Raw genomic sequence first — 12,126 nt, 5'->3', positions numbered from 1 at the left:
TCTAATTTTTACAAGTTTTTAATTGAGTTATTTTTTTGTTTTTATTTTTGCAAAAAAATGAGCCCATAAGTTACAAATTAATTTTTAAATGGTTTATCAATAATTTGATTTAATTCTAATTTCCCAACTTTTAATTGAATTATTTTTTTAGTCTTGTAAAAATCAACCCGTAAATTACAACTTAAATGGTTCACTAATATTTACAATAAATTGGTTTAATTTTAAATTTACAAATTTATTTTATTTATTAAAATTTTTTTGGAGATGATCCTAAGTAACCCACATGACACACCACATGAAGGAAGTCAGTTGCCTCAAATCCCACTTCGGAGATTTTAATCCGGAAGTCAAAGCAGGAAGTGGCTGGTTTTGGAAGTTGTCAAATCACCACTTCGGCCTCCACTTCGGCGAATCAAACACAAGGAAGTGGTCTGGAACTCATCTTTTCAGCCACTTCGGCCTCCACTTCGGCGAACCAAACACGCCCTAATCATCCAAGATGAATGTTCCACTTGAATTTTACAAATAACTAGGATTCATTTGGTCACCAATAATTTCTACAAGAACCCATCAAAGAAGTGATGAAACTGGTTGGTATTTCTCAAAACAACCTCTCGCTGGATGAGCTTCATAACTGCATGATAATCTTCACAAATCCTTGGGTTCTTTTTTAATCCTGATTGATGCATTCTCAAGCAAGTTTATAAGCAAGTGCCAATCTCTCGTTGTGGTACCACAATCCTTGCTCCTTGTACTCGTCTCCCACTGTGTATCAGCAACATATCCCTTTTCTTTCGTCTGGTCATATGAACAGTGAACATAATGGACTTATTCTTGATATCAATCCAGCTGCATCAAGTTTCCTTTCTCACCCCTTTGATCTTCATCAATCCTCGAACTCCCTTGGCCTCCTCGAAGCGTTCACATTTCATGTACATGTGAGCCAGAGAATTCCCACCAGAAAGGTCCATTTCGTACCCACATGTAGGCATGAACCTGTTGGCCGGATGTGATATCTCTAAGTCCCGCGCATGATCACAAGGCGCTGGCTAAGCCCAACTCGTCGAGTCAAAATCCCCACCTTATCATGCAAGCGAGCCATACCCGTGAACATGGCATTCCAAGTGACTACGTTCTTGTGAAGCATTTTGTGGAACATTTGACGTGCAACTTTGAGGTCTTTGTTTTGAATGAAGCCGCCGAGTAGAATGTTGGAGGACATGATGTTCTTGTGGGCCATGGTTTTGAATAGGGTGGAGGCGGTTGGAAGTTGTCGAAGCTTGGCTTACAAGTTGAGGAGGTGAATGGATGGGCGCGGAGGACTTCTTCGAGCTGTTTTTTTTTTTTTTGACGGCGTCGTTCACTTTCCCATGCCTTCTTCTACTCGACAACAGCGGAGAGATGGCCCCCGTTATTCAAGATCTCAGTCACGGGCTCAGGCATCGCCATGGTCGAAGCGTGCGGAGCTTCGAGCAAGATGAAGGGGATCGAGATTGGAGCGACAGGATTCGGCGATGACCTTATCGTCCTGGTCATCATGGGTCTTGTAAACCATGACACAATCATAGGCGGTGCAGTCATGGACATGGTAGGCTGGATCATTGGCATAGCAGTCCATGGCTCAGATCACGAGCTTGATCTTCTTCTTACGCTTCTACTTCCTGACATCCTCGATCTCGATCTTCATTTTGGTGAGCTCAACATGGTGACGACGAACAACAATAACAAAGGTAGCAATGGCGACGAGCAGCAAGCAACAATGGCGAACAAGGCGACATCAAGCGGCAATAGGCGATGGCAAGCCACAGCATGCGCGACAGAGGCAGCGACGACGGCAATAACAGTAACAGCGGCAGCGACGCCGACGACAGCATCAGACATGATTGGCGGCATTATTCAGCCACTCAACCACGTCGGCGGCTTCCTTGATAGCCAACAACGGTGACAAGCAACGACGGCAGCAACAAAATTTTTTTATATACGTATGTATATATGAATATGGGGAAAGGGAGAGAGATTTGCACATTCTCCTTCGTCTTTTTCCTCTCTTTTTTTTCTTCTTTTTTTCTCTCAATTCCCTTTTTTTTTAGATCTTTCCTTTTTTTTCCCCAAAATCCTCCCCTTTAAAAAAAAAAACATTAGATCTTATTTTTTCCACCCAACCTCTCCGTCAAATCACAACCAAGTCGAGATGAGAACTAAAAATTCAAATTTAAAATTTTTTGATTAAATTTTTTAAATTTAATTAAATTAAAAAAAATCAATTTGCATCAGGATATGTATTTAGGTACTTCGGGATTTGCACTTTCTTAGGTTGTCTCGAGATTTGTATTCAGGCTATATGAAATTTAGGATCGCCTCGAGATGCGTACTTGGGGCTATCCTAAGATTTGAGATTGCATCGAGATATGTGTTCTCGAGGGCAATCTTGCAATTTGAATTTTGCCTCGAGATATGTTCTTAAGGGCGTTTTTTGTAATTTTGCATTTACACCTCGAAATAGATTCTTAGGGGCAATTTTGTAATTTCTATTCTTTTATTTGCCTCGAGATATGTTATCAGGGGCAATTTTGTGATTTGTATTTTTTTCGCCTTGGGATTGGTATTTTAGTCCAAGGCAACCAAATAATCAATTAAGATTAAGATTAGGACAATTAAATTTTAATTCTAAATATATCTATGATTAGAATGTATTAGAATTTAAATTAAATTGAGATTTGGGTTCCATTAGGACATTGGGTTCTATTAGGACATATATTATATTTTTTATATATAAACAAATGCCCTCTTCCTACTTGTCTCACGAAATTCTCTTTGGTAAATTTGAGTGAGAGAAGTAGGAATCCCCAATCTTTTCTTTTGTCATGACCAATACCTCTCAACCTTTTTAGGATATGACCCAAAATTGCAATGTAGTCCCTTATTTATTTTAAAACTTTTTCTGTTAGGGAATACACCAGTTGCCTTGGAAAATGAGCTACCATAGAGCCCACCAATAATCCAAAAGGTTTTTTTTTGTATTTATTTATTTATTTATTTTTCCTTCGCCTTGGAAAATGAGCTGCCACAGAGCCCACCGATCGCCTTGGATATGACCTCTGCAAGCCCGAAACTCACAATTTTCTTTGGCGAAGGAACTGAGGTTTAATTGCCCAACCGCACCTTCAACACCGGAGCTGCAGGAGCTGAGCTGACATTTGCCACAATATCTGAGTCAGTGCAGTTTGTAAGGAGACCTGTACCTTTGGAGGAGAACCTGACGGTCCCGCGGCTTCCATCTAAAGGTCGTCGCCCCAATGTGATTGTTCCTGCAGCTGGCGAGGACGTTGCTGTCAGAGAGTTACTAAGAGTATCTGCATTTGAGAGGCTATCCCACCCTAAAAGGGTAATTCCTGTGAATGATGATGATAATTGAATTTATTTGTAGGTATATAATCCATCCAATGTTTATAAATTTTAATCCATCCAAGATCCCATTTTACTCATCCTTCCTTATTATTATTGTTTAAGTGTCAAAATCTATATCATTCTTGTAATTTTAAATCATCCTTTCTCTTTATTAAGTTTATTTCTCTCACTTAATTTATAATATATATTAAATTCAATTTGTAGTGTTAGGGGTTTATAACCAATTTTCCCTTAATATATTTACATATACCACAGACATCCCTGCTAGTTATTAGTATTGGTAACCTTTTTCAATATTAATTAATAAACCATATTTATCTATTCCCTAAAATATAGGAAAAACATAATATTAATATAATACACACACAAACACACATTAAAAATATATATATTAAACAGATGTCATTCAACAATTCGGCATAAATACACTAATTATTATTACTAGATTATTGAATTTTCTTTTTACGATCTTCAAACACCCGACACGTGTGTGTGTATATATAGTCTACCTATTTGTACCATAGAGTTCAATTCATATTGTGTTTCAACTGTTGGATTAAACGTAAAACTCTTTATATAAACAGTAATTACATATAGTAGATTTAATAGTGACAAAAAATAATAATAACTATGATGGACAATATTATAAATTATATAAATAAAAAATAAAAAATATAATATTTTAATCTGAACAATCCAAGAACCATCCAAGATTATAATAATTCAAACAATTAGCTCAACTCGCAGCATGATCTCTACTAACCATAAATTGTTATAAAGACTAACATAAGACTACCACCTATCTATTCTTCATACCAGTATAAAGCTTTGAACCTATATATCTTTCTATTTTACACAAATGTATGTCTACAGCTTTGCATCTCTACTTTTTCATATATATATATATATATATATATATATATAACTTGCGCATCAAATGTTCGATGAAATGCCAGAAGCTCAAACATAGCCACCATTCACTCTCACTACCTGACCATTGACCCACTCCGCCGCATCGGTGGCCAAGAACCCCACCACGGGCGCCACATCCTTCGTCTCCCCCAACCTCCCCATCGGACACATATCCACAACCCTCTTCACATCCTCCTCGCTCTTACCCGCAAAGAACAGCTCCGTCGCTATCGGCCCTGGCGCCACGCAGTTGGCCGTGATCCCCGTCCCCTTCAGCTCCTTCGCCAGCACCCTCGTCAACCCCTCCACTGCCGCCTTCGATGCTGTGTATGCGCCGTAGCCCGTCAGGTTCGATCCCACCAGTGACGACGACAAGTTGATGATCCTCCCGCCGCCGCCGCGCATCAGCCGCTTCGCCGCCTCCTGGCAGCACAAGAACGTTCCTTTCGCGTTCACGTTGAAGATCTTGTCCCATTCTGATTCGGGTGTGTTTTCGATGGTCAGGTAATTGGAGATGCCGGCGTTGTTGACGATTATGTGGGGCGTTTTGTCGAACGCCTTCTCGGCATAGTCGAAGAGGGCTTTAACATCAGCGGCGATGGAGATGTTGGCGCGGATGGCGACGGCGCGGGGTTGAGAGGGGGAGGAGGAGACGTTGATCTCAGCGGCGACGAGTTCGGCTTCGGTGGAGTTTGAGGAGTAGTTGATAACGAGGTTAGCGCCGAGAGAGGCGAGGTGAAGGGCGATGGCGCGGCCGATGCCACGGGAGGCGCCGGTGACGATGGCGGTGCGGCCGGCAAGAGGGGAAGCGGAGGCCATTGCTATGGAGATGAGGAGTTAAGGTTAGGGTTAGGGTTTAAATGGGAAGAGTTGATAAGACTTTTCTCAAGAACTTTTTATGAAATTATGATTTATTTGCTTAAAAATAAAAATAATTAAAATTAAATTATTTTTTTTAAAAAAAAAACCTTCTCAAGTTTGAATGAAAAAAGAATTATACTTTTTCTGATATGTTGGAAAATTAATGGAGTGAAATGGAGAGTGTTCGTCATTGCTGATGTAATGAAGAAAGAGAGTGAGATAGAAGATCCCTTGACCACCCATGTAAGATGTATTATCCCTTTCCAAGTGATCTGTCACAGTAGTTGAATTAATTGGTTTGCCCAATTTGTCAAAATAAATATTTTTTTTTAATTTATTTTTAAGTCTGTAAATTAGTTTTCATTGTGCAACACTTGGAAAATGATTGCAAGTGTCGGTGGTGAGCGTTGCTCCCCCATATGTTTATCCTTGGGTTCCGGCGCTTGTCGTCTTTCTCAAAAAAAAAAAAAACTTGCAAATAATACGAATTAAATACTTATTTTTATAATGAACAACAACAATGAAGAAAATAAGGTATTTGTTTGTGGTTGCTTTTATCATAGGCCAAAAAGAGAAGATTAGTCAAAGTAAATTAGGTTTATTCATATATAAAATGTGAATTATGTATGAGTAATGCTAAACATCTAGTACATGTTTCACAAAATCATCACACGACCAATTTGGCAACTTATCTTCTTTCTCCTAGTCAGTATAAATTAAAGAAAAAAAAGGATTGTGATTTCAAGGCTGGCAACTCCTTGCAAACCCTAATCTTTTTCTTCAACCATCGAAATTGTCTTCGTGTCATCACCAATCGCCTATCAACCGATGCCAAACTATTGAATTTATATGTATTCGTTGTGTTACATATTGTTTATGGTAAATTGGTGAAGTTTCTCAATTGATGTTTTGTAGATATCACTTCTGTAATTTTAACTTGATATTTCTGCAAGTCATTCATTGTCAAGATCACTCCAATCTTTTGAATGTCTCGAATTAATGCTTTACCAATTGAACAATTGTAAAATGCCTTCTGTCCATGAATTGATATGGCATGCAATGTACTCGCTAATCTTTAATTATAACATATATTTGCATAGTTTTATTTTTCCTAAGAACATCCCTCCCAACTCTAGAACACCTCCAATTATTATTAACAGCAACACCCCCATGTTGAGAAATTTCTTCTTGCCTAGAACCTGCAAGGCCTAATGATGGTTGTAAAACTAATATGATCATGATGGCAATTGCAATGCCAATGACTTGCCTCAACTGGCCACAAAGCAATAAATCAACACAATGATTTACATGGTTCGCTCATTGTAGGGCTACATCCACTGGCAAGCTAGAAAACATGATTCCATTATCAACAAGGAGATTGTTTCAACAAGAAAGATACAGTGTTATCTTTCAACGAGAAATCATGCACATCCACCAACAATCTCTCAAACTCCAAGCCCAAAATGTTTTTTCAACCACAAAATGCCTCCCACATCTTGGAAAGACAATGAAAAGAACCCTCACAACTAGGGATCAATTACTTATTAGTTGTCAGAAAATTGGGCAAAAAAGAGAAAAAATTTTCTTAACGGACCCAACCTTCTTGAAAAGTCCATTTATTCACACATAAAATTTACACTAAACACATTCCTCAAAAGGCCTGAGGTATAACAAACTTATCCAACCATCATTATTTAGTGCCAAGGAGTGATTTATCAATCCAAACAACTATCACATCACTTACTTTATATAAGAAATGTTCAGATGAATTAGCAGCTAGCCTTCACAAAATGAGTACTACATTGTTAGGAAGGAAATTACACAAAAAGTATGCAACATTACAAATAAAGAAGAAAAATGAAGCATGCAAAAAGCTTCGCTAAATCGGAGATATTAAACTTAAAGGTGAAGTAGAATATTGTAAGGAATGATACTTGCCAGATGACCAACAAAAATATATTTGACAAGAAAACCCATTACAAAACTTTCAATAAACGGCATGAGCAGTTAATGTCAAATTCGATTTCATTGTGATAAACCTTAAATATCACTTGTTTTCTAAATGCACCTTAAATTCCTTTGAGGATATCTGTCACTTGAAATGTACATATTGGTTCATTAGAGCTAATAAGAACAAGATTGCAATATATCATTCCTCTTAACTCATCTTGAAACAACTTAAAAATTTCATTTGTGTAGGCTTCTTCTAGTTGCTTCTCAAAATAACAATCAGTAATCATTGGAAAACATGAGTTAAAAGAAGCAAAATCAGCTTTATTTTTCTTTTCAATCTTAATTTTCAAGGCATTATCATGTTGCTTTACAATTTGTTTCATTGATGTTGTTGGCCCAACATAACCATCAAAGAAAGCATTAATGCTTTCACTTCTTTGAGTGGTAGACATGCAGCCCAAAAAATCTTTTAACATATATAGGAGCCCAATGTTGACGATTTTAATATAAAGAATTCAATCATTCATTTTTTTCTTCTATGTTATAGCCTTTCATCATCTTCAACCAAATGTCTTCAAATTATTGAATATATATTATTTCATAAACAATGTTTTTCAAAATTTTCTTTATTGCTTTATATTCATTTAGTCTAGCAAGCTTCTCAAGAGCCTTTTTTATGATGTGCCAAAGGCATAGACGATGATGAGCATTTGGAAAGACCACTTTTTTTTTTTTGACAAAGAAGCCCAAAGGCTAACAAACAGAACAAGAAAAAGAAAGCTAGAAAAACTCAGAAACTGAGGTCGTGCTGTAGACAAAGCTCTTCAACCCAAAAAGGTCGCTCCATGCCTCTGAAAAAGAGTGAAAGCTGAGGATTAGAACGCCCAACATTGGCAAGGGCGTCGGCAAAGGTGTTGAGGTTCCGCGAGATTGTTTCAATAGCAATGTATGGAAATGATTCAAGGTTCTTCTTCATTAAACCTTAAATTGCATGCATTGATCTGTAATGATTAATTTAGGGGTCTTGCATGACATACATTCCAACAAAGTTTTAAACAGCCAAATATAAGTTTTCATATCTTTCTTTGACAATAAACTGCATTCAAATAATATTGTTTGCCCATGATAGTTAGCGTCAACAAATGGAGCAAAAAGCATGTTATACTTATTTATTAAGTATGTTGTATCAAAAGAGACAACATTAGCAAAAGCTTCATAGGAGACTATAGACCTTGCATCTGCCCAAATACATTTCTCAATCGACCTTCCTCATTTATATCAATCAAGTGAAAAAATTTTGAATTTCTTTGTTGCATGTTAGAGAAATAGTTTCCAAGAGCCTCAACATCCCCAACTTCAAGTCTAAATAGCCTTGCTTTGGCAATATAGTTTCGACAATTCTTCTCACAATATGTCAAATTTCCATATCCCCTACTTTCAACAGCCAAGGAGTGGAAATTTTTTGCTTAAACTTATTCCGGCTTGATCATTTAATTCAAGTCTTATTTTGACATATGTATCCATTTTTTTATTTCACTTTTGAAAATGAGATTTTTGTGTGCTAAGTGCATGATTATGTTCCAAGTGAATATTAGAAATGCTAAAATGTCCATCATTGCCTACACCAATATTCATTTTTCCCGAACAATTTACTTGTAGATAGCCTTGGGTTGAAGGAGTTTTTTGTTGTAGATATTCTTTTGTCGTTTCTTACACATGCAAGTGTGTAATATTTTAATTTTCCATTATCATCTAATCTTGAACTTTTTTTGTGATACCAAACACTTCTTGATGTGCATACTCAACATATAAATTGTAAACTTCTTCTTCAGAACTAAGCACCATACCGGCTTTTGGAACAAGTTTTCAGATAATTCTAGTTGTACCAATTTTTCTTTGTCTAATATTTTTAAACTAGAAGTTTGAACTTATGTTTCATTCCATTCAAAAAACCCAACTTCCAAATCTTTTATATTAATCTCAATTTAGATCTGTTGATAGAGAAATAATAATAATTTTAGAAATTGATTAAAAATAATTTTTATAGACACATGACACACACTAAATAAAAACAACATCACCATCTCTGCCTCACCGCACTAGCATGTTAACAATATAATAACTAATATGAGTGGGTTGAAAACTTCATAAATTGAACACTAGAATGATAGTAGAAAACTTTATATCCCCTTATTTATAGCTCCACCAATTCTTTTCCAAAATTGAAAACCAAATACAATGCAAAAGCATGCATTACATCTTAAATTTAATCATGACTAGTATTAGCAATTTTCAAAGTAGAGAAAGTGTGTTACTAGCTAATGGGTGGCGGTTGACAAGCTACCAAAGTCGGTTGACAGGCGATGGTCGTTGGTTGATGGGCTACTGGTGTCGTTTGACGGGCAACAGGCTATGGGCGGCAAACAGTGAACGTGATGAAGTAGCAGCTAGTTTGATGATGGTGCGAAGACAAGGATGGCGACGATGCAGTTGTTGGTTGACGGGTGACCAACATCGATTGATGGGGGACCGGTGTTGATAGGGGTGGACATGGGCCAGGTGACCCATGGTCTGGCCCGAGCCCAGCCCAAAAAATACAAGGCCTGGATTTAGAAAGTTTGGCCCGATTAAATTTCGGGATGGGTTTGGGTCATATGAATTTTAACCCGACCCGACCCGAATAAATAAATAATATATATAATATATTATTTATAATATATATAATTATATATATATATATATATATAATAAGTTTGAAAATAGTCAATATTAGGCAATTTTTTAGCCTCTGATTTATATAGAATTTATTGATAATATATATAATATATTATTGATAATATTTGTTTATAATATTAATACTTATTTATATAGAATTTGTTTGAACCGTTTATAATATTTGTGTTGTATTTTTTTACTTGTTTGAAAAAATTTTAGGGGTTGTAGTAGCAGTTTTATTTAGTTATTTCAACTATTTCAAAAAAGAATTATTTATTTTATGGGTTGGGTTGGGCCTAGGCCTAATGATAATCAAATGGGCCGGGTTTGGACCAAGACAATTTGGCCCGAACATGGCACGGCCCAGCCCAGTCCGAATATATGGGTTGTATTTTTGAGTCTAGCCCAGCCCAGACCCGACCCAACTCGGCCCATGTCCACCCCTAGGTGTTGATTACCATGTGGCCTTTGTGGACGGGCAACGGTCTTCCGTTAATGATTAATCATGTGATGATTTCTTGAAATATATTCGTGATATATAACATTACTCATTATATATATATATATATATATATATATATATATATATATATATATATATATATATATGTATGTACGTATATTTAAAAAATAATAATTTTTGTGTACCTTTTAAATGTAAAAAAATAAAAATAAAATAAAATAAACCCTTTCTTTTGTTTCTCTAATGTGCCATTTATATTTTGCGCTTTGATCCATTTGAGTATTTCTTTTAGTTGTGAGTGAAATAAGAGTGTATTTAAAGGTGTGTAAACAAAATAATTAATAGGTAATTTTATCCCACCATGTTAAATTAAGTATTTTATTCTATCATTAAGTAAAAATTTTCTTAAATACTCTTGATGTTTATTTTTTATTTTTTATAATCTTTCTTACGAGGGCTTTCACACATTGTCTAAAGACATATTTTATACAATTTTAATCGCTTATTTCTTAATTTGTTAGTAATAGATGTCATTTCTAAACTATTTTGAATAAATTCATTTTTTTTAATCAATTCATTATACTAATAGCTAAAACCTATATCCAAATGTTTATCTCAGCCATGTTCATTATAGCATGTTATTTTTTAACTAACCAACACTTTTCCCTTGTATATTAGGTAGTCTAATAATCGTTGAACTTGCTTTTTAATATAAGAGATATTTTATAATAATATTAAAAATTTAAAATTGAAGAAGCACTGCTCAATTTTACCCAGCTCATCTTTGTCCTGTTTATAATATTTTATAAATCCTCTCCCTGACAATGAACTTATTGATCAATCTAATTTGTTTTTATTAATAATATATTCAGATTTGTCTATGATTTTCTTCATAAAGTTTTTGGCAGTGATTTTAGTGCATGTGATTTTTTTATTTTTTTTCTGATAAATACTCATTTGGTTTTTAATAAGGTATTAAAGAAGCACTTTTTGCATTTTAAAACTTTAGAGACCATTTTCATTCAATGAAATAATCTTGAGTGCCTTAAAAAAAAAAAAAAATAGAAGCACATTTTTCATAGACACCAATATTTAGCTAACAATAAAACACAATTTTACTATTTTTATTTTATTTTATAAGTCGATTAAAACACTCATAAATAATTTTTTTTTGGAAAAAAAAAAACGACAAGCATTAGAACCTCAGAGACGTGCATGTAAGGAGAGTAAGGCTCAACGTCGACCCACGTGCTGCTCAGCCTGCAAGGCAGCGAGGTTCGATCCCGGGTCCCTCTCCAGAAGCGAGCAGATTTCGATATCAATTGACCCAAAAGGCCGTTGGTAACACTTATAAATAATCACCATTATTGTTATGTTTTTATAAAATAATATTTAATAATAACAATAATGAAAAATATACCACTTCCTACATTAAATAGTTATCTCAATACCTAAAATCAAGATTGTCTGACAAACAAAATTAATCATTTCGTATAAAAAATATTGATCGAAATAAAAAATTTGTAATTTAATATTCAAAGACAACATTAAAATTGTGAGGGTGGAAATGAGAAATCACCCAAAAACTTTAATTCAAAATTAAATAATCAAGTGAGACCAAAAGTCGACTAAAATTCGCGTCAATGCTTGACAAACAAAGAAATTCAAACATTTTGCACAAAGTAGATTAAAATAAAAAAAAATATTTATATATTATTTAATAGGTCAACAGCCACGTTCGGGCAACATAAACTTTTTATAAAAAATAAAATCATGATGTTAACTCTTAAAGAAAAAATTAATCAGTGAACCAT

The 12,126-nt window shown here is 35.1% G+C and overlaps 1 protein-coding gene across 1 annotated transcript; it reads right to left on the bottom strand.

Moving 5' to 3' along the window:
- Positions 1–4,307: 4,307 nt before the first annotated feature.
- On the bottom strand, positions 4,308–5,210 carry LOC120276862 (NADPH-dependent aldehyde reductase-like protein, chloroplastic). The gene has a single exon (XM_039283589.1). It carries the CDS (start codon positions 5,137–5,139, stop codon positions 4,369–4,371), a length of 771 nt encoding a protein of 256 aa, XP_039139523.1. The 5' UTR covers positions 5,140–5,210; the 3' UTR covers positions 4,308–4,368.
- Positions 5,211–12,126: the final 6,916 nt, after the last annotated feature.

The sequence above is a fragment of the Dioscorea cayenensis genome, chromosome 15 (genome assembly GCF_009730915.1).
Source record: "Dioscorea cayenensis subsp. rotundata cultivar TDr96_F1 chromosome 15, TDr96_F1_v2_PseudoChromosome.rev07_lg8_w22 25.fasta, whole genome shotgun sequence".
NCBI lineage: Eukaryota > Viridiplantae > Streptophyta > Magnoliopsida > Dioscoreales > Dioscoreaceae > Dioscorea > Dioscorea cayenensis.
Note: the sequence above shows the minus strand (reverse complement) of the source record. Positions and strands in the feature narration are given on the sequence as shown.